General features: G+C 39.3%; 1 protein-coding gene across 3 annotated transcripts in view; it reads left to right on the forward strand.

Annotated features, from left to right (window-relative positions):
- FARP1 (FERM, ARH/RhoGEF and pleckstrin domain protein 1) overlaps positions 1 to 23,036 on the forward strand; it is a 200,462-nt gene that overhangs the window by 29,823 nt on the left and 147,603 nt on the right. For all 3 annotated transcript variants that reach the window (XM_058824877.1, XM_058824879.1, XM_058824876.1), the window contains exon 2: positions 8,796 to 8,991. In XM_058824877.1, coding sequence (XP_058680860.1) covers positions 8,821 to 8,991 — 171 coding nt within the window. In that variant the 5' untranslated portion in view covers positions 8,796 to 8,820. The remainder of the gene's footprint in view (positions 1 to 8,795; positions 8,992 to 23,036) is intronic.

The following is a 23,036-nucleotide window of genomic DNA, read 5'->3' on the forward strand; positions in this document are numbered from 1 at the left end:
CAGCTGTTCACAGAATAAACGCAGTGTTATCAATTATCTAAAGACGCAAAAGTACCCTATCTTGAAAGATCAGGAGAGCTGTCGTAGGACAAGGCAGTGTCTGGACTGTGGTGCTTAGCACAGGTAGAGTCTTTCACTGATTGAAGTATTTGCACAAAGAGAAATGAGTTAGGAACCCACGGAAGTTTGAGAGTTTTGCAATAATTTTTAAAAGAATCTTTGAATTCTTTTAAAGAATATATAATAGCATAATAATGGCATAGTTTAAAAACACTCTAGGGTAAGTATTATACAATCACACATCATGACCCATTTTGTCTCCAGCAGGATGCAAGTGAATATATTAAGTTGTTTTCTAAACAACAGTACATGAAATAATTTTTTTCTTCATGCTACAAGTATTTCTTGCTGGTTCTGTGTCATTATTAAATGTGATATTTCCTTGGTCAAGAATAATAAGGGCTCATATAAAAGACTTAATTTTAAAAAAAACCAAACAAAACAATCATTGTATATTCAGTTATAACAAGCAGTTTTACAAACTTATAAAAAGTCTCTTTTGGGAGCAGACGTTTAAATATTTAAAACATCAGAAATTTTTTTCTGGTTTTATAGTGGGTTATATACTGAGTGTAGGGCTTTGGCCATAAATACGTTTTTCCTGGTGCGCGAGCTATGTAATAATTTTGTGGGAGTCTGATCACAAGCTTTGGGCATAAAGGAAACTAGTCAAGGCTGTTATGGCCTCAATTTAACATGTTTGGATAGGCATCATCGGGGGCTGCCCAGTGCTGAGCACTGATGTCATTGCTGCTGTGGTTTGGAGCCGCTGGGCCATGGGGGTGCCCAGCCCTGAGTGAGCACAGTGTGTGCCCTGCAGCTCCTGGGCTCCTGCTCCCTGCTCGTGCAGCACACCAGCACAAGTGTGGGGCTGCTGGAGGGACACCTCTGATGGCTCTCAGCAGGAGAGGCCAGGCACACTGACCATGATGGTCTTCTGGTAGGGGTCTGTGTGCTCAGGGCAGGGAGAAGCTCCCTTGAAGGGCTGCTGAATGCTTGAATTAGTCTCTGGTGCTCAGCAGTTCTCTGGAGGATCTGGCTTGCATTTAGGCAGTGTGAATACCTCTACTGTATACTCATACTTGGTTCAGAGAAATAGCATTTCCCCTGAGCTGTTTTATTTCTCAAAACCAGGACTGTATCAGATTTTCCCCCAACTGCTGAACAGTAGTATTAATGTAGTGTGTTATTTATTCTTTTGACATATTTTTATTTCATGGAAAACGTCTACGTTATGCTTGAAGCTGGGTATGAGTTGCTGGATCCCTTTCAGAATTCTGTTAAATCTGGAAATAAATCAGATTACTTTGTTCTACTATGAGCACATTCGGCTTGGCTTTCACATGAGGTGTTGTATGGGTGAATGAACCCAGAGCACTCCAGCTGGTGCAACAGCTTTATTTATGCAGAGTGATGGCATGAAAGGGTTTTGGGAAATGCTTTTAATGGCTTCAGGATTGATTTGTGCCACTATTGAACCACCAAACTGCCTAAAGTTCTTACCCACTTCATTTGTGTTTTCTAGTGACAAACTGTGGGCTCAGGTCATGACCGGTTAATCAGAAAACTGTGCTGGTTGGAAACACAAAAAGTAGAGGTTTTCTTAGACTCTCCTTATAAGTTCCTAGCATTTACCATGTGGCAATAAAACTTCCACAGTCTTTCTGTTCATAATGTGAAATAGATTTTTGCCCACATGGTGTTAGTTTTATATCTCAACTGTAAAATGCTTTATGTCTTCATAAAATGATAGCATGTACTTTCTCACTTCTACAACACATTTTATCATCAGTGAAGGATTAGCTGGGTGACTTCAGCATGTATTTCATGTACTCTTTACTCTTAATATTTTTTCTCCAGTGGATTTTTTTTAAAATCACATTTTGTTACTTGTACGACCGTGCTGAATTTCATTTTTTCATAGGTTTTAGTGACAGAATTGGCAGGTTATGCAAAACAGAAGGGGTGTCAATAAAATCGAGTATGTAAGTATATGATACGTGCTTGCAGCTTCTTCCTGAGCATAATTTCTTATGCAGGCAGTTTTGTCAATGGGTTGAAAAACATCTAAGAAAGCAGGTTGGGAGTTTTACAGTGAGGAAGAAATATCTTCCCCCTGGCCTGAGAGAAAGTAGAAATTTTGTGGAAGAGGTGTGGTCTTGTCCAATTGGGAAAGCAAAGTGTCAGGGAAATATTTTCAATGGAAAACAGTGTTGAACTTCATATGTAAGTATGTTATAAACACATACATAGTAGTTAAATGGTGATGCAGTAACTGCAAAGCAAGTGGGAAATATTTAATTCAAGTTTTAACTTATCAAATAACAAATGAAGCATTTGTGTGGAAATACCTCCCTCTGGTCTATTAAGGGATTCACGGCTCCACAAGATCCCTGTTTTGCTCAGACTGTGCCTTTGGATGTGAAGGGAAAACATAGTTAGGTGAGAGTCACTAATTGAGCAATTGGAGCTAATCATCCCCTTGGCTTAGCAGATGAAACACTAATTTTCCTTCCAGGTGTAGGCAGAATTACCTGTTTGTACAGTGCCTTCAAGTTGGCTGATTTAAAACCTGAATTAAAAACTTCAAAATTGGCAGTGTTGGTTTGAATATGATGTTGGCATTCCTGATTCAAGTAAGTGACGTTGATTATGGTACAGGGGTGCCATGTAGGGGTAGTGAAGAACAAAGCGCAGACAAGTCTCCAGAGGTTGGGAAACAGTCACAATCAGACAAAAGAGTAACTTTTATGAAGAGGTTTCTCAGGAGTTCCTTTGAGAGGGTGAGTGTAAGAAGTTTTGCTTACTTAATTGCTCACTTACATATGTTCGATGGCTCTGCTTGCTTGTGTGAGATGCAGGGAAGGAGAAAAGTTTTTTGCCTTCAGTCAGTTTCAAACGCAACATTGTCCAGAAACATAACACAAAGTGAATCAATATGTCTGCTGTTCAATATCACTGATGGCCATCAAAAGTAATTGCAGTGTTGTGGGTTGAAATAAAGTATTTGTAGACCAGATTGGCTTAATTCACAGAGCAGTCTGTAGTTGTGCTTAAGGGATGAGGATTTTCACAGAGGCAGTTGGGAAAGCACAGATTTATCTATCACTGCACTTGTTGATAGATCTAGTGACAGGTGTGTGGGCTGAGGAAAAAGGATAGCACACATCCAATTTGTGCAGGATGGGACCGTTCTTTGCTGACATCTGGCAGAAGAATTGGAATCTGGGACAGCTGCTAGTGCCACAGAATTGCAGACAGTTTTAGGACCTGAATGCAATGAAGATAAATGAGTTCCATTTGGAAGCTGAATGGCCCTAAAGCCAGAAATGAATGTGGGCTCTCTGAATGCTGTACTGATAGCCTTGCAAGAGGTGTTTTTTATCCTGTACAGTCAAAAATGCTCATTATTCTGGACTTTGGGCCACATTATTGGCATACTGAATAGTTTGAGTTTTTAAAGCTTTGTGTTACTGCTCAGGTGCCTAAATTTGACATTGGTTTCAGGCTCAGGCTAGTTTGGTGTTCACTAAGTGTACTCTATTGCTTTACAAACCTGAGCACTTATTCTGTCCAGCTGCATAACCATCCCACAGAAACTGGGTCAAGGGATAAGACAGTGTTGTGTAGAGATTTTTCAGAGTCTGACCAAGATGGGCAACTTTGTAGGCTCTATTAATTTTCAGTAGAAATGATGAATTTTATTCTTTTAGAGATAGTGTTGCATAGCTGAGGGAATTTCTTACTGCTGCAGATTTTAGGAAGTCTTCAGAATGCTGAAGAATCTGATTCTAAGACTTGCTTCTGCAAGTCTCTGTCTACTTTTTGGTAGGCAGCCATGGTGTTTTCTTGAGCAGGAAGGTTTTTCAAGGTTAATTTTCTGCATCTTTAGGGACAGAAAAAAGATTAAAAAATAAATCTGTGTTTAGAAATAAAGCCTGGTTAAGGACTTCACCCTCCATCCCCTTTTCCACTGACAGTACAGGGGACTAGACATGACCTATCTTCTTGACCATACCTCACACTGAGCTTTTCTACTTCTCACTTCATGAAGCAGCCATCACTTACAGTGTTAACCTTATCTGTTTTGAGGTAGAAGACAGTCTAATGGTACAGAAAAACTGAATTTTTATTGCCTGCCTTCTCTATCTGAGTACTGTGGATGTGAGCAGAAAGGGCAGACAAGAAACTGAACACAAATCCCTTCAGCTGCAAGGTTGCCTTTAGAGTCTGAGTCAGACTTAGTTCTGCTGGGTGTAAGCAGAGAAACAGACACCCAGCACCTGTGTCTGTACTACTGCCCTTCAAGCTTGAGCTATTTTTCTATTAAGAACTTTTCCCATTTCCTTGCTTCTGCAAATGTGCTGGGTTTTATCAAAGAAATTATAAATTGGACTTCACTGATCCTTTTAGGTCCCTTCCAAGACAGGATATTCTGTGATTCTCTGATTTACATAAATAATTTAAATTTTTTTAATCATCACATTTGCTTTGTAGAGCTCTACCAGGGACTTGCACAAATTAAGCAGGATAATGCTTTGCAGTATAAAAACCTGAACTGTCTGCTTCCCATCATTTCAAGCTGAATTGTAGTTTCAGTCTTCCTGGTCCTGTTGCCTTGTTATGCTATCATTGTTTTTTAATATGGGTTCAAGAGGCTTGATTTCATTTTTATGTTAATTCTGATGTACTGATGAAAGAGCAGCATCACTGACCATTTATGCTGCATGTATAGAATTTTCTCTTACCGAAGGTGTACAAGTCTGCTCTGTGCTTTAGCAGGGCTAAACTCACACCATCCCACTGTGCCTCAGGCTTCCCCACCTTTAAGAGGAGTGTCCTGAGCGCTGTGCTTCCTTCTGTTTCATGCTGTGGAAATGTGTCATAAAGGAAAGCAAAAGAAGTGGAAAGGGCCTGGATACATGGTGCCATTCTCTCCCGTAACAGAAGTCTTCAGGCTTTGGGAGCCTCTTACATCAAATTCTGAGCCCTGGTCTGACCTAAAGAGCAGAGTAGGTGGGAGGCAGACTGGCATCTATTCCATCATACTGCTTCTGTTTTCCTCAGTATTTTGTAATTTTTGTAACCCTTTATTCCTGCCCCTGTTTTCCCTGCCCTAACCCCAACAAGTGCTGTTTATACTCACAGCTCCCTTTAGACTACGTGAATTTGATACTTTTTTCATCCTGCCAGAGGAAAATATGTGGAAATTTTAATTGGCCAGAACCTTTCTGATGATATAAAATGTGCCTGCTTTGAACATGGAGAACTGAGGTGGCTTTATGCTGAACCACATTGTGGCCTTTGTCCAGCTACTGCATAAGAATCTACAGACCTTACATTTTTAATCTAAGCGTTTAGTATCTGTATAAAAGGGTTATTAATGTGTGATTAGAACAAAACAGCATCTCCTAATCTATCTAATGGCAGTTGTAGGGCTTTTTTGAGTTTTTCAGGTGCTGTAAGCAGAGAAAGCTTTAGTCAGCCCAGTGGCCTGAGAGCAGCTGGCTGGGCTTAGCTCACCCTGGCCTTGGATTTTCCAGCCTGCCGAGAGCTGATTTAATTTGCTAACCCAGCCAAGAACAAAACACTGAATTGTTTTGAGTTAGAGAGGTGCTGTGGCTCAGCCTGAGGAGGGTGAGAGTCAGTGCCCAGCACCAGCTGGGACTGTATGGGTGGGAGCTGGGAAGGAGCAGAAGGGGACAAGACTCCTCTGTGGGCAGCTCTGCTGTGTCAGTAACTTCTCCCCTCACACAGGTGAGGATACAGGTTCGTTCTCTGCAGCAGGCTCTCTCCATCTTGCAGGTGCTACAGCACTACTGAGAACGGCACTGACATCCAGTGAGCCTGCAGCTGAAACAATAGACTTGGTTTTGGCCCTGGTTTCAACAGCTGTCAGAAAGAGCAGGCAGAAACTCCTAATTCAGAGTTCAGATGAATCCTCTTCTGTTTGCCACTCTGCTTCTGTATCGGTTGTCTGTCTCCGCATGTTTTGCTTAGAGCTGCCTATGCTAGAATCTGGTGTTCTGCTGCTCCTTCTTCTTGATTAACTCCTTCCCCAATTTACTGTTGTCTTTCTACTAGAGAGTCTTTGAATTTCTCTATTGTTTGTCCAGACCTGATCCATCTCTTCATCATGACAGACATCAGGCATCCTGATCTCCTCAGGTTTGCTCAATGTTTGCTTAATACTCTGTGGTTGTGTTCTGTGACCTTAGTTCACTGTCTCCTAGATCAAAATGATATAAAGGTATACAGCTTGACTGATGTGCTCTGTTATTTTAGAGAGGGTAATTTTTAACGCCTCTTACATAAAAGTGTAGTAAAAATATTTTGCTGATGTTATGACAGCAGCATAGTGAGACTAGTGGCATGCAGAAAAAAAACCCTAAATAACTTCCAGTGCAGCATGCTGATGTTTAGGCATATAGGTTAAAAAATGGAAGGTCTTCTTTTAATTTTCCAAGTAGCAGATGCTTGTGATGAGGGTAGCCTGAGTACAATAGTTCTTAGATCTTTTCTTCCAAATAAAAGTGTATGTTTTTAACCAAATGGTTAAATATATATATATAAAGCAAGAATTTCTATATTACTAACTTAATAATATTAAAAAAATAAGCTGTGTATATGGAGTGGTTCTGCTTGTACCTTTCCTCCATGATTTTTTTGGCTCCTAAATTTGAGTGGTTTTTATATGTTTCATAAATTTATTGGCCTGTCTGATTGTGTGTGTGGGCTACTGTATCTAGTCAGAAGAACATTTATAGAAGGATTCAGTGTCTGTAATATTTCCTTGCATGGATTGTTTAATGGTATCACTTGAACTGACTTGGTTGATTGCTGCATTTATGATTTAATGGAAAGAACATAGCCAAAAACTTCTATAGTAGCCCAGCAGTTGTAGAGGTCCTGTCTGCCCTCTTGGTGCTGGCTGGGGTTTGTGGTGACTTCAGGAGAGCTCTTACTTGCACCAGAATCCTTGTGCACTTCTAGACTGGGTGCCTGTGCTACCTTTTTAGATGATCCTGTGTACTCCACACACAGGAAAAACAGATTATTTTCAAAGGGGCCTGGAGTCTTTGTACGTAGACCTTGGTGTCTTTTCTTCTGGAATTCCTGCTTCCAGCTGAGGCTTTCTTGTTGTCACTGCTTGTCTTATAAAAAGATTTAATTTAATAATTTTTAAAGAAGAAGAAGAAGATAAATATAATTGATTTCATAGATTTTTAGATTGCAGTGATAATTGAGGAAAAATTTGCCTCTCTGGTAGTGGTTGGCATGTGCTTGGGTAAGTTTTGCTAGTGTCTCTCTGACCTTGATGGGCACGTTTGTGCTGAATCGTTGCAAAAGCTTGCCTGCATTTATTTCTTCTCCTTCACTTGTGCCCATTGAGCTGTTACTTAGAAGTGTGGGATCCATAATTTTTTATTCCCTTCCTTCTCAGCTAACATTTCTTTTAATCCAAGCGCTGTTTTAAATTTTTTTACGCCTAGTATTTGCTGTGTAAAAAATCTGTGGGAACAGATTAGTCAGGATATGGAAGAGTAATGTGTAGTAAATAATGTATCCTGCCAAAGACAGGGCTGTTTTTATTCTATCCTTATGGTGGGAACTGGTGTCTTATTACCTGTCACTGTTCTTTATAGAATCCTGTAGAACTGGTGTTGCATTCACAAATTCATAGGCTGTCTTGTCTTCCTTTTTTTTCCCATACAGGCCTCTCAATAATTGTAACCTCAGAGTTAAGGCCAGGCAGTGATTGGCAGTACTCTTCTTATGCCTCTGTTTAGCTGGAAAGTTACATTTCCATTTGTGCCCATCTGTGTGCTACATGCTTTGGTCATTGATCACTGTATAAAAGTCATGCAGAATGAAAATGCATTTACTAAGAAAAATAAATGGACAGTAGAAGTGGGTTTCATCAGAAACCCATCTGGAGTGTCAAAAAGCTGGGTAGGAAAAGTGAAATAAAATTCTAGTGTGATGTGTAACATTCAACAAGTAAAACTAATGGTGCTTGAGTTAAAAAATAAGGTTAATGGTTGTGCCAATAATGAAGAATTTCCCAGTCAGTGTTGGGTTTTTTTCTGGCCTTCCAGTAGCATGTCCTCACAGTTCTTGGCTAATCAGTGGGATCAGGCCAGGTCCCAGGTCTGGAGCAGCTCTGGTCCCCAGTGTAATTGGTGTAATCTTGTACCCCTTGGCTTTCCACTTTGCAGACCCTTACCAAGGTGGCAGCTGCAAAGTGCCAGAGAAGGCTGGAAGGAAAAAGTGCTGATGTAGCCAAGAGGGAATGATGGTCAGCAAGTGCTGAGTTGTCTCACTTGCTCTTCTCGCCTTCCAACCTTCTCTGGGAATCCTGTCTGGGGGTGATAACAGCCTGATTCATAAATAATTGAAAATGTACATAATTAATTAAAATCTGGGCTCTGTCGTGCTCTATTTCCAATGTGGTCTTGTTTACTTTTCCAGGGGAAAAGGAATAATTTTCCCTAGTGCAGTCTGTAGCCTATCAGCCTTACCCCAAGGAGGTGATTAGGCTGTGCATTTTGAAAAGTACAACGTTTGTCTGATTTTCTTGTTTTCATGTGAAACATTAAGAAAAAAATTGTGATGCTCTTACTTGTTAATGGTCATACAGTTTACTACCTGCAAGCATATATAGCATGATGCTTATGTGCAAAACATCTTCCTTATGACTAATATGGTCTTCTTTGCCCTTATTCTTTTATCAGATATAAGAAACAAGTTTCCCTAAACATGGGTGAAACTGAGCAGAGACCAACAGCAGGATCCCGCTTAGGAGCTCAGGAAAATGCTGGGATCAGTACTCTGGAGCATGGACAGAAACCACCTATGACAACTCCAGGAAAACTTGTCTCTATCAAAATTCAGATGCTGGATGACACACAAGAGACTTTTGACATTCCGGTAAGGATGTGGAGGTTGGGGTGGCCAAAGATTATTCAGGCATTTCTGATAATACATATTCTCAAACCAGTTCTTTTTATTTCAGCTGTAATTCTTTTGCTAATGAATTCATGTTGCAGAGAAAATGGCTGTTGTGTATATCAGCATTAAATAGATCATGGTGCAATACAATAGCATTAAACAGGGAAGTGAACTGTAAATTACAATTATTAATTCCTTTTCTGTTTGAACAGCTTCATGAGAAGTTAAAGTCCTTGGTGTTTCTTTTTTTCTTCAAATATTTCATTAGCGGTTTCCTCTACTTTTTGAACAGTGGATGTATTTCCTTGCTGCTGTTTTGCTCTTGATCCTGTAAACTGTAGATCTATACAGATTTTTTTGTCTTTCCTCTGGCAAGTCCTTGGGATATTAACTTGTAATCATCAAAGTTTTCAGTAATTTATATCACTCTTACAAGTGCTTGGTGCTCTCACAGAAGTTGAGTGCAAGGAAAGAAGCAAAGCAGTCTCATCTAAAGTTTCTCTGTACTCTGTTGAGATTAATCTGGGTTTGTCCTTGCCAAGGAGACAGAGCTGCTACTGCTTTAGTGTGTGATCAGTGAAATCAGTTAGAATTAGTTCTGATACCAAGACCGATCCAGTTTCACACAATTTATCTGTTGGTAGCCACTAATGATTTTAACATGCCATGCTTGCACAATTAAAATGAAATGTGGTTGAACACTGCTGCTGTTATGGAAGTGTACTGGAATGTATATTTTTCAAAGTCTTCAGACTTCAGTGAATGGGAAAGTGGAAACCTGAGTTCAAATTTCATCCTTTGTTACTTGCATTTTCTGTAGCTATGGTAATTTTCATGCCTTCATTGGCTCAGATTTCCCTTCTGTAAAATGGAGGATCATCAGCAAGATACAGAGGTCTTAGACATACAGTGCCCTAAACTGTATGTTTAGGGAAAAATGTTACCCCTGTATTAACATGAAGGAATTCTGCGTTTAAAAATTATAATTTAAAAAATGTTTATAATGTTTTATGGCCTGCTTATGAGGTTTTGTTTGTCTGTTTTCTATGTGTACGTACAGACGGTTTTTGATCTGCTCTCTGCTGCTGTTTGTGATCCAACTGCAGCTATGTGTTCAGTCTCAGATTTTATTTTAGTGGAAGGTAAATTCTCTGGGCAGGCAGGTTATGGGTGAACTGAACTGCCATCAAGTGAAATGCCCATGTATGTAGCAACTTGTTACACTTGTGTACCTTTCACAATGCCTGTCAAATATCCACAGCAAACAGTCTTTAGGTAAAAAACAGTCTTTAGATAATGGTTGCAGCTCAAAAGTGTCGTTATAGTTTAAACCATCCAACACTGATACTATTTTGGTGCTCTTTTATATGATATAAATATCTCTATTATTCCAGAGACGAGTTTGGCGTTTTTTTAACCCATCTGTAGATACTAAGTCACTGTATTTTGAAAATTGAAAAAGATGTGCAGACATTTCTTGATTAGGTCCATTTAATTAAATTGTTTAGAAGAAAATATAAGATTATGTGGATGCAAAGCACCCTGTAACTCCAGCTTTGCTTCTGGGAGTTTAAGAAAACAGTATTTTTTGGCCTTTAATATTAGAAGATAATCAGCATTTCATTTGTTTTTAACTTCAGCAACATCTGAAAGACCTGGGGATATTAACAATTTTCTGTTGCGATCACTTCAATATGATTGTTTTCAGAGACTTTTATTTCATAACGATCACTATTAAAGGAAAGCCCAGTTGGTTTGAAAGTCAAATCTTGTGGTAAAACATGCAGGATGCTTAGATACAAAATCTTTTACAGCAAATCTTTTGTAAAGCCTTTTGTCTTTAACCTATGCATAGTCAAATGGAGGAATACATGGTGTTTTCAGTCTGCTCTTAAAGACATTAGTTGTTTTAGTCCCATCTCACAAAAATGATTAAGTTTTGATGCATCTAAATTGAGGTGTTTATTCATGTTGGAAACCCCATGTTCCTATTTATAAGCTTCGTGTTTTTAGCCAAATTGGTGCAGTATACACAGAAAAGGAAAGTGATACCATTTCAACAAAATATTTTAGGAGCAGCAAGTGTGGCTGTGGGCAGAAGACATTAAACATACATGCCTAAGCACATCTGTGGGTTTGCTTTTCAGGGGAGAATTAAAGACTTTTTGCGTGGTTGAAGATCTGAATTACGCTTCCCAAAACCTGATCTGCTATGATTATGAAAATAACTTTGCAAATATGATACAAGTATAAACTGAGAAGGATTTGTGTTTCCTACAATTTCAGGAATTTTGCTGCATAAACCTTTCTGTGCTAGCAAATGAGCCATGCTTTGGGTGGTTTTATTGATGCTTGTAGTGTGTCTTGTAGGATGGTATAAAGTTTAATGATGCCTGTTTTTTATTTTCTCATGAAGTCTGCATAAAAACAGAAAGAGATGCCGTGCTACTTCCTCCTGAATTTGGGGGAAGTGGTAGGGTAGTTGGGACTGTCCATCTGTCTAATCTTACCTCTGTGCTACTCTTGTTATACCTTAAGCACCAACACCCCATTAGCTGTAAGACCTTATCTATGTAGTATTTTTATTGGGTTTGTTATTGTTTTGTTTGAAAATTGTCATGGTTTTAGGTTTTTATTGTGTCCTTGTTTATTTTTTCTTGTTTATTGAATTTTGGTTTGGTTTGTTTTTAAATTATATTCCAAGAGACATGATTCAATATCCTTGCTCTTAAGCAACCCCTTTTCTCACATTGTATACAGATGACTTGTTACTATGAGTGCCAAATCCATCAGATTTTTGTCTGTTCTGTATATAACAAAACATGAGGAAAATATGACCTACTTCCATTACCCCTCAGTGCTGCTGCTGTTTGGGCTGTTTAAAAGTAAAGTAACTCCAGTGCCATTTGAGTTTCTCAAGGAATATTATTCTTTAGGTGTTAGTACTTTGATGCCATAAAATCATACCATGTTTGGCTCACTGTATTACTTCTCACAAGAACAAAACTCCAAGAAGAGACATCCACATGCCTATATATGGACCCGTAAATTATATTTTTTTAATAGGAAAAACCCCATATAGTATGTGGGGAGAGTTTGTATGGGAAACTTAAAAATAGAAGCCACAATGAAGGCATTTTCATCAATTGTTGTAAATGGAATATTGTAAAAGAAAGGGATGCATAAGAAAAAATCTTCTATGCTGCTTGCTGTTAACAAACAGTATTTTCTTGAAGAATCTTTCAACATTCCTACATTCCAAAAAGCTAGTGAAAACTTGAATAGATAGTCCTGAATCCTTTTACACATATCCATTTAGCTGGTTGGGTACACATGCTTGAAGGAGGAGGGGGAAAGGTAGGCATTGCTATAAAAAAAAAAAAGATTAGATGACTTTGACTTTGTATTTCCTGCCTTTAACATATAAGTAAAGTATAAAATTCTTCAGTTATCTTTTTTGAGCACATTTTTATCTCTTCAGCTATGAGAAGACAAATTATGTAGAACATCCTTCCCTCTTTTAAGTTATTCAGCATTTTGTGACTGAGTCTCTGTATGTTTGGTTTTTTGTCTGCCACAAACTCTCAGACAAGAACTAGATGTCAGCTGCAGTTGGAGGTGATTAGTGCCTGAAAATCAGGCCATGAGTCAAGAGGTCATGACCTGTTGGTCATGATGTTGCATGCAAGTGTGGAATATATTTCTCCCGTTTTTTGTTTCTAATTTCCACTTTGGCTGTATTTACTGACAGATTGGTTAGATATGCTAAGTGGAGACTGCAGAGGTCCCAAATTCAGCATTCTGTTTCAGCCAGTGTTAGGCTGACTTATGTGATAGAATGAGCAAATACATTTCCTGTCTGCTAGGTGAGAGGATGACGGCTTTAGCTAAAATTATTAATAGGAAGGAGGAAGAACATTTTCCACCTGTGTACACGCAATGATAATCATATATAGAGAGATCTTGGGCATTTTGAAAGGTTGACATGTCAACCTGAAGACTTGCAAAACCCCACACTGCAAAACAGAGGTTGTGTATTACATAATAGAAAGTGAAGATGTACAGTTCTGTACTGCTTGATTTTCCTCTGCTTTTATTTCTCACCTAAGGTAGTTGAAAGGGAACAGGATTGATTCCATAAAGCCATAGCAAACCTTAGATTTTCATATATTTGTTCTGATATGATCTCCCCTATAGATTCAAAGCAGTTTAAGTGAAAACGACATAGAGTTTTTAAAGAACAGTAAAAATAGCTGATGATTGCATCTACTTCAGATCCTTCTGGGAAAAAAAAAACCCCTTTCATGTTTAGTGTCTGCCATTTATATTATATTTACTTTTATAGTTGTTTCATTGCCTGAAGTAATCTGTTTTAAAACTGCTCCTAAGTGCAGAGTCAGTGTAGTTGCTGTCTGGGTGATGCAGAAGACAAGACTGATTCTCTGGTTAGGCTGCCAGGATGATTTGGTGACTCAGACCAGGTTTCACCCTGACTGATATGATGCTTGCTGCTGATCATGTCTTGCTCTCTGGGTGAATGAAGCTGATGTGACTGGGATGATATATTGATGTTAAATAGCAATTAAGAGCTGTTTCTTTTTGGCATCAAAGGTGAGATCAAACTATGTCACAGGAGGTTAAGATTCTTCTTTTGGTTAGGATCTCATCTCTTTAATTAAAACCAAACCAAAGTCTTCTTTATTGTGTCTGCAAGAGAATATTTGCTTCCTTTCTGTAGCTGTCTTTTGGAAGGACCAAAACATGCTTGCCTGTCCAATTACTCAAGTTTATTAAACATCTGTTTTTTGTATTGTGTCAACTTCCTTTCCCTTTGAATATATTCAAGCTTTGTGAAATATGCAGGGTTGGAAAATGTCATCTGCTTTGGGGGATTAACACGGGTTTCTTAAGCAACAGGAGTCCCTTAATAGAAAGCAGGGTAAAGGTGTAATCCTCTGTAAACGTCACTTGTAAACATTTCATTTCAGTTTGCTCTTCTCTTGGAAGAGAAAAGCTTCACATTACTTGAGAATACAGAATAAAGACCAAATGGTCTTGGATCTACAGCTATTTATCTTCCACTGGAGTTTGGATGTAGTACCTTGGCAGGGAATTTCTCTGCCTCAGTCCCAAATTTTTCAGAGAGAAGGACTTCATAATCCTCTTGGGAGGTCTGTTTCTTAAGGATTATGTTCTGGGTGAGGGTTTTTTTTGTTTGACTGGTTTTGTTTGTTCATGCAAACAAACAAAATATGGTGGTGGTTCATATTCCCTTTGTGGGGAAACATAGTCTGTTAACTGTGCTCCCACCAGCTTCAAGCCAAAATGTGTGCCAGGAAAAGCTAAATATTAGAAAGTCTCAATAGTTAATAACAAATATTACATGTGCTTTCTCATAAATTTCCACAAGTGCTGTGTTACCTATTAAATTCAAAATTTCAGCCACAGTTTTATAAATGTTTGAATTATTTTCTTTTACATTTGTGGGTAATGATAACTGCCTTGTCTAGGTATTTACATCTGTCCTCAATATGCAGTTATAACCAGTGAAATAAACAATTTATTAAAAAGAGCATGAGACAGCACGGCAATACAGAAAAGTAAAATAGTGTTTTATGCTTTCTTAGCCAGCTTCAACTTCAGTTCAATTATGAATTGCTTTTTTTTCCAGCTTAGGAAGTGAACAGCAGGTCAAATGTCAGTTATTCATCAGTCTGAGACTTTCTTTTCTTCTTGTGCCTGAAATTATTTGGCCATTGCTGTCAGACTATTTCCAGTGAATATCAAGCACTTAAATATTCACTAATTGTTACGCCAGCTCTGCTTGGTCTTCTGAAATTACAAGAAAAGTGATGATTTTTTTTTTTAACCCTAAAACACATCAGTTGTATTTTTCTTAGCAAAATATTGTTAGAGGCTACCCAGTAAACTGATTTTTGTTGACAAATGTTTAGAATGTCTTTGTTGAAAGACAGAGTATTTTAGTGATGTGTGTTAATAATTTATGTGCTTTTCAAAGTGGGAGAGAGAATAATCCGCAAGCAAACTTCTGTAACCTGAGGCAGCAGACTGTTTAAACTGATGATTTCTTTGTTAAGATTCTGTAGAATGAATAGAATAAGTGGGAATGTAATTTTAAGTGCCAACAAATCCAGTCCGTTCTCAGACTAGATTGATGTATTTGAATATATCTGGGAAATGCATGTAATTTTCTTGAATGAATTAGCCTAACTTGTAATCATGGAAAGCTTCTCAAGTATTGCCTTTTCACCTCTCTTGCTGAGCTGACTCACCAAGTCACGCAGCAGAGTGTGAGCCAGCTCAAAGCAGAGGATGGAGCTGGCTCAGGAAGGGCAGCTGTGGATGCAGAGGAGTTGTGGGAGCGTTTGTGAACTCTGCTGTCCTGACTGAAGGGCTCAGTGAAATGATGTTGGTAATTTTGCTAGTAGTGTCTGGCCTGTAAGTTGGTTTGCACTGTACTGCTGAGACTGAATGGATGATCTGTGTAGGGAGCATGGGCATCTCCCCAGTTACAGGGCATTTCCTTGGGCCACCTGTTTGGAGGTGACAGATGTCCAAGGAACAGTGAGAGCTGTTTCCCATCTCTCCTCTTCAAACTGTACATGTGTGGGTGCCCAGTGGTACAAACTCTGATTTTGCTACCTCTGCGTTTTCCTGTTCCAGGGAGGGATGTTCTGCCTCTGGTCAGAGGCAGGAGGAGAGCTGAACTGCTTGTGTGCATCCTTCCCCTGAGACTGAGGTTCACCTCTTCCATCCTTGAAATTTTTAAAAGCTAGATGTCAGAGCCCCAGCTAATCATTTTCATCCATACTAGGGTGAAAGTATGGTACATTGAACAGACTGCTCATCATGCCTGTCTCAAATGTGTGTTTTAGGAGGAGATTAATTGCTCTCTGGAGGTGCTTGTGTATCCCTAATGTTGCTTTTTCTGTTCTAATAGTAACAGGAAATCGTAGTCTCATTTAGGTCAGAGAAGGACTTTAAGATCTTTGAGTCCAACTGTATTTATGTGGCTTTTAACTATAAAACAGTATCATACAGTTTAAAAGGAAAAATACTGTGATATATTATTTGTAGATACAGTGTAGATGTGGATCCCTCATACCTGAAACAGATCAGCTGGGTATCAAGATAAGGAACATCCTTACCACCTGCATGCAGTCAAATGACATGGATATAATGGTTGTCATCATCAATAAAACCAAGCAGAATCAGCAGCCAAGTTCTAGTTCAAATTGCTTGGTTTTGTTCACTTGCTTGATTTTGTCATTTGGTACCTCTTGTTCTTTCCTTTGTTGGCACTAGAACATGCCCTCTTATATTGGTTATCCTTTTTGTTCTCTTCCTCTCTGCAGCTCCTTTGGAACTGCTGGTTCAATTCCTTCCTATTGGTATTCTCCAAAGAAACAGGAGACAGCAGTGTTAAGATGCATTAGTCCTGGGTGTATCTCTGGGGTCCTTAGCCAGCTCCATTCTGTGGTGATGTCCTTCTCAGTGCAGTATCAGGTCTCTCTGTTACACGCCACGTGCAGTGCTGCACAGGGGAGAAAGTGCTCATCACCTGGAAGGGCTGTATCTGCAGTCAGAATTAGGGATGCTTTCTGCAATGGCATAGTCACATTCTCATTCATACTCAAACTTTCAGAGTGGGAGGAAATATCCAATTTTTACCTAAGATAATTTGTGGTTTGAAAGTGAAATTTGACTAGCTTAAAATTATCTAAGGAAACCTTTATAGCTAGGATGCAGGGATTAAAGCAGTGTGTCTTATCTTGGTACAGGATAAAGGCCTCCACCAGTTCCCAGATTTAAAAGCCTTCAGAAACGTATTAATATGCTGCTTACCTGTAGACTTATCTCCACTGCTCCAATGAGCTGCCTCCACCAGGCTGTGATTACAATACACATGCACAATTAAATGTTGTCTTTTGCATGCCAATATGTAAATCACATAAAATGCATGGCTGAAAATGTCTGCCAAAGCTTTTGTGTGTATCTGAATCAGGCTACCGTGTTACAATCATTCTTGGATAAACATGTCAATTTTTGAATAAAAAATGATGCATGAGGCACACATCAAGTGCCAGATAACTCGGCAAATACAAACAGCAGTTGCAGAAGTAGATTACAATATCTCCTTTCCTTATCCCATCCCCAAAATGGAGGCTTTGATAGAAATTGCACAAACATAATGCTGCCAGAATATAAATAGCAAATGGTGAATTATGACTTAGTGCCAGTTTGCTTTTTGATGGCCTGTTGGCAGATGCAAATATTCATGCAGAGCACAGCAGCAGGGAGTTTTTCTTCTCATTTCTTTCACTGTTACCTTCTCACCTGGTTTTCTGGTTGAACCTGCAGTAATTGCTTCTTTTTTTCTTCAGTTTGCCTTGCTTTTATAATTCTGGTCTTGTTCTCATGCCATTATATTTTCATACGGTTCTTATTGAATTTACAATCATCTCCATTTAGTAGATAGTGGAGTACTATGTTTTTGTGTGTAGATGTTGCTTAGCATTCAGGGGCTAGTTCTTTCTGCATAAAGGGGGACCTTTTGCTCTTCAGTGACTCTTCACATTTCATTGCTTCATTCCCTGGTGCAGAGGCTCAGTTTTATTCCCTGCTGTCATCAGAGTTTTGTCCTTTCTTAGTAAACATTCACCTTTGTATCCTCTGTGTGGACAGGTCTAAGCATAGCTCCTTGTAGAGCTCTCTCTCTGGTCTTTTGCAAGGAGGACATTTGGGCAGAGCAGCAGGTCCTGGATCTGGAGTGACTGGGATTTAGGGAACACCTTGCTTTCTGCCTGCTGGCAGAGATGAGCAGGATCCTCATCCACTTTCCATTGTCTCTGGTTGATTTGAGTTACTGGACATAAGCTGGGTTACATTGTATGGTGATGTCATCCAGGAGTCTCTTTGAGAGGGCTGCCTTTTGAAATGAATCTCAGATACAACCATTTTGGTGAACAGAATTGAAATAAGAGGGATTCTGCAGAATTAATTAAGGTAATACATGCAAACTGATGTAAAAGAGAATGCTTTGTCAAAGCTTTGATATAAAGATACAGGTCAGCAAATATAAAAGGACATTATCAAGTAGTTTTTATTACTGGATTCACACAGAGTAGCTCTGCAACCAGAAGTATATGTAGCTCAGTAATCTTTGCTGTTAGATGTTCCAGAGTAATTCAGAAACACCTCTGCAGTCAATGACAAACGTGGTGGCTGGCAAAAGACAGTGGTTTTCATGAAACCACTTGTATACTCACAGCATGATACAGAGTGGAAGGGACTGTGCAAGTAGTCCGGTCCAGCTCTTGGCTCAAGGCAGGGCCAGCAGTGAGCAGATGGTCCCTAAGAAACATTTAACTGTAAGAATTGAGGACTGATGTGTTCTTCTTTTACTCTGAGAGCCTTAGTTGGATTTCAGAGTCACCGGTTGAAGATCTGACACTTTTAAGCCCGTGGCTTGTAGTTCTGAGATAGAAACTGTCAGGTTTTCTGTATAGCAAATGAGTATTTGCCATGCAGCCATATCTGTGGGCTTCTAAAAGAAATGAGGCAGTAGTCATTTTATAAATGAGAGATCTTACTTATGTTCTAGAGTTTGTCAGATCCTTCAGCTTTTCTTCGTAGATTTTACTTCATGTCAAAGTGTGGGTACGTGTGCTTTGAAAGACTATGGGAGATTCTAAAAATAAAATTCAAGTGAAAAGCAAACGCTTCAAACGGCTGATTGTGTCACAACATACTCAACTCTGTGACTTTGCCAAAATCTCAAGAAGAGCAAGGTAGAAATAGCAAGCTGCAGGAGAGCAGCTTTTATGAACAGGAGAGACTTTAATAACTGCATCTACTTTAAAAAAGTCAGCAAACCCTTCTGAAGATCTCATGAAAACCTGAATTCACACCAACTTTGGAAGAGCTAAGTTTTCAGACTTTTTTTCATGTGAAGCCATTGGATTGCTGTTATTAGAGAAGTAGAATTAGAAGCAGGTAAGCAGGTAATCCTTTTGTTTCTCCTAGATAGGTAGGCTGAGTAGAGTCACTGCCACTTTTTCTGTATCTGTTCCATGCAAGGAGTAACTTTGAGCAGATATATATGCCTTTGTAACTTTGAACAGGTATGTATGTATACCTTTCAGTGGAAAGGTCACTTTTCTGCAGAGCATTTCAGATCTGTGCTGCTTATGTTTCATCACAGGGAACATCATATACACGCAACTTAGCCAGAAGTGACCAAAGGTTACTGAGGAAACGGTTCAGCATTTCCTTGGGCTGAGAGAACAAGTCTTTGAGGGTCAGCTAACGCTGTTGTTGCTTGTTTCACTGGAGTGATTGATTTCCTGTATAGGTATAGCTGTGAAGTAAATTCCAGGTATGTTTTGGACATGGTGGGGATATTTTTGTGTGTGGGGGGGCTTTTTTTTTGTTTGCTTTGGGTTTTTGTTTGTTTGTATTTTCTGGTTTTTTTTTTTTTTTTGTTTTTAATTTTTTATTCCTTTTTATTTTGCATTCAGCTTCTATTTACGATGCCATGGGGGAAGAAAAAAACCAGAGATCAAGTCCTCAGCAGTAGTGTTTTACTGAGAGTTAAACTGAAGGTTAACTCCTTCAGCACTCAGCATTAATTCACTAGCTACTACCTGTTCAATACTTGAAAACGAAATTTGTTCATCTGAAAATAAAGCAACATGAAAGGATGAAATAACTAAAATAATTAATGCAAACTGTTTTTTTTTTTAATCTGTAGATAGCTTAGGTATTAATGTTTAAATTTCAAATTAGCTAGACATTTTAACAGAAGATGCTGGCTAATTTTACTATGAATTATGATTATTTCTGAAGATAAATAATTTGTCCTCCTCTCTTGAAGCCATCTCATACTACTACAAGTACATACTCATACTCAGGTAATCCATTTGTCCTTTGTAGCCATCAGATCCCCACATTGATATCTCCCAGGTGAACAGGTGTCACCAATTTTCACTGTTTTCCTCTGTGGGCATTTGAAGGCCCCAAAGACTGGCTTGTGGTTGTGCAAATTCATTTGAAAAGGTTGTGCATGTGGAAGGCCATAGCACATCAGTGAGCTCCCTTCTTGTAGGAATGGTCCATGAATTCCTGGGCACTTGCTGCCATCAGCTGAAAACCACTGCACTGGGGTATGAAGTGCTCGGGTGTGTATATAGCTCTGTACCTCAGCATATAAGTTGTTTTTTACTCTTCTTCTTTTGGCACAATTGTAGACTTACAGCCCTGAAAAGTATTGTAGGACCAAGTGGAGTGCCCTCTCTCTGTAAAGAAAACACCTTTGCCTTCGCTTTCAGGCTTCAGTCCAGAAGTGGGTTTCTTTTACATTCCTTTACTGGTGTCTAAGAGGACCAGATAATGAGCTGGAGCCCAAGGCCCATGATTTTCCATGTTCCTTGGCTGTTGGCTGGGTTTCTGGCTGTGATTTAGGCTGTTCTGAGGAGAGCTGACTGAGCTATGGCTAGCTCTGAGCAAGGGCTCATCCTGACCTGTGAGGCAGCGTGTCCATTTCTGGATGGGGTTGGAGTTGATCCTTTGTCCTCTTTTACTTGCAACTGTGAGGATACAGCCAACAACTGTAAGGATACAAGTACATCTATAAGGATAGCCCTGGGGTACAGCTGAAGGTGTGGCAACATCTTCTAGCATGACGGATAGTAAGCTTGCTGGCTTTTATTCCTTCTTGCTTTTTTTCTGTTTCCTTGACCCTTTCTGATAAAATCATTTCATGGAAATATAAATACTACACTAAGAAAGGCTGGCTTAACATTTTGTCTCCCAACCTGTCACAACCACTCACTCCTCTGCCTTTCTCTCCTTATTCCCCAAAGCCCCTTTTGGATTTGCTGATGCCTCCTATCTCCACATTCCTTTTGTAACAGAAAGTTCTAGCAGTTTGCTTCTTCTTTTACTTCCTCTAAATGGATGAAAGTAATATTAATCTTAGCTTTGTAAGGTTTGAACTATTCTGTTTAAACTGCATCACAGAAATGGGCCAGTTATTATTATCTATGATGATTGTGTTTTGGTGATTGACTGACTAGAAGAAGGTGAGGTGAAGAAGAAGGATTTATTTAGAAAGTGGCAAGTCTGCTTTAGGGACAGATCAAGTGCAGACAAGAGAATGATGGAAAAAGGGTGGGATAGGTGGGAAAAAGGAGCCTCTGAAGATGCAGAAGTATAAAAAAACCTCAGAGTAGGAGGAAAGCATTGTGCTGGACTTGTACAAATCTCTGACTTACCTGAATTCATTTTTTTGGTCTGTACTTAAACACTGGAGGTCTGGTGCTTTTGTGTCCTAAACATCACAGCGTGGCACAGTCACATGAAGGAAGAGCACTAGAAATCAACAGTGCAGTCTCTCAGAACCCTCACTTGCTCCTCTTTTTAATTGCCACCTATTGATGCTTACATACAGCAGAAAGTTAATGATGCAGCTCTTAGAAATTACTGCAAATTGCAAGTCTGTTACATTAACATGATTAATTTGAACTCAGAGCTGTACCTAAGATTCTGCTAAGGCACAGTTGCATATTAGAGCCATAAAGTTGTATGTGCAGCCATAACATAACTGCCTGCTCCTTTTAATTGTATTTGGCATTATCAATGTTGATGTCAGGAGAATGATCTTTTAAGAAATATACTGAATCCAAATTACAATCGTCTAAAATATATTTGTGTGAAGAAAATATCTTCATTAAAAATACCCAAAGTTGCCAGCTCAGCACAGGCCATTTCACATATCCCAGGACAGTGGAGAGTTGACTTCCAAAGTGGAACCTAAGTGGTAAATTTAACAGTAAGGTGGTGTAAATCAGCTTATGTCAGTTCCATTGCTTTTAAATATTGCAAGCTGCAGCAGTTTAAAAAGAAACTTAGGCTTCTGAAAATGCAAGTGATCAACAAAAGAGTGATTTGGGGTTGTTTTAATTCTGGAACCTGTTTGTTTGAGAGGCAGTTTAATGTTCTGAGTTTTCAGAATGGAGGAAGATTGGGAGATTTCTTTTCTCACCAGGCACTTCCTGCCACAGCTGCTTGAGTGAGTTAATCTACTTGGCTTCACATCTGTTCATTGCCTCCCTCCACTGCCCCCATCTTCACACCAGAGCAGGAGCCCTGTGGCTCTCCTGGCCCCTTTTTCCCATGCCAGGGCTCAACTTCTCATTTCCTGGGCTCCTGCCCTTATTCCAGCGTGTTGCCAGCTGCCAGGGAAGAGCTGCCTGGGATGCTGATTATTTATTGCTTGCTGTGTGAGTGCTGACCCTTGGGCAGCAGAGAGAGGAGGGTGCAGGGTGGCATCTGCAGGACAGGCTGTCTCTAGAAGGGCTGGGAAATGAGGCAGAGTGAGTAGCTGGAGCAAGTTTTCCAGCATCTGACTGAAATGACCAACAAAGTGATTCCAAATTACTGGAAAGGTGGGCTTCCTGCTGCCATGGCAACAGAAGTTCCAGTGCTGACTGAATTTGTTATTCATTAAGAAAACAAAGTAAGAATTGGCAAGTCCTACTTATTCTTCCACTATTTCATTTTCATTTTCTTAATGATAAAGTCTTTGAGATAGAGTCTTTGAAAGGGAATATTCGTGTTTAAAACAGAATTGGAAATCTTTGCTTTTCTTGTAGTCTTTTTAAGAGAATGGAAATGTTTTCACCTTTGATACAAGAAAGCTTTTGTTGAGCCAATGTTGAGCTAAGTATGATGAGAAGACAATATCATATGTAAGTAGCTTGAAGGTTTTTCAGATTCGCCTGAACTTTTGTCTGGTGAGCCTTTGTCCTGGAGAGAAAATATTTGGCTTAAAGGTTAAGATGAATTAGGTGACTTTTGATTGTCCAAAGAATGAAGGCTGTGTTTGTACCCTCATTCCTGTTTCTTTGCATATGGTTCTTTCATCCATTCAGTCTGTGCTAGTCAAGGAGGAGGACTGTTTGAAGAAGGCACTATAGAGTGCTCTGTCTCTCATCCAGCAA

The sequence above is a fragment of the Ammospiza caudacuta genome, chromosome 2, assembly GCF_027887145.1.
Source record: "Ammospiza caudacuta isolate bAmmCau1 chromosome 2, bAmmCau1.pri, whole genome shotgun sequence".
In the NCBI taxonomy this organism is placed as follows: Eukaryota; Metazoa; Chordata; class Aves; order Passeriformes; family Passerellidae; genus Ammospiza; species Ammospiza caudacuta.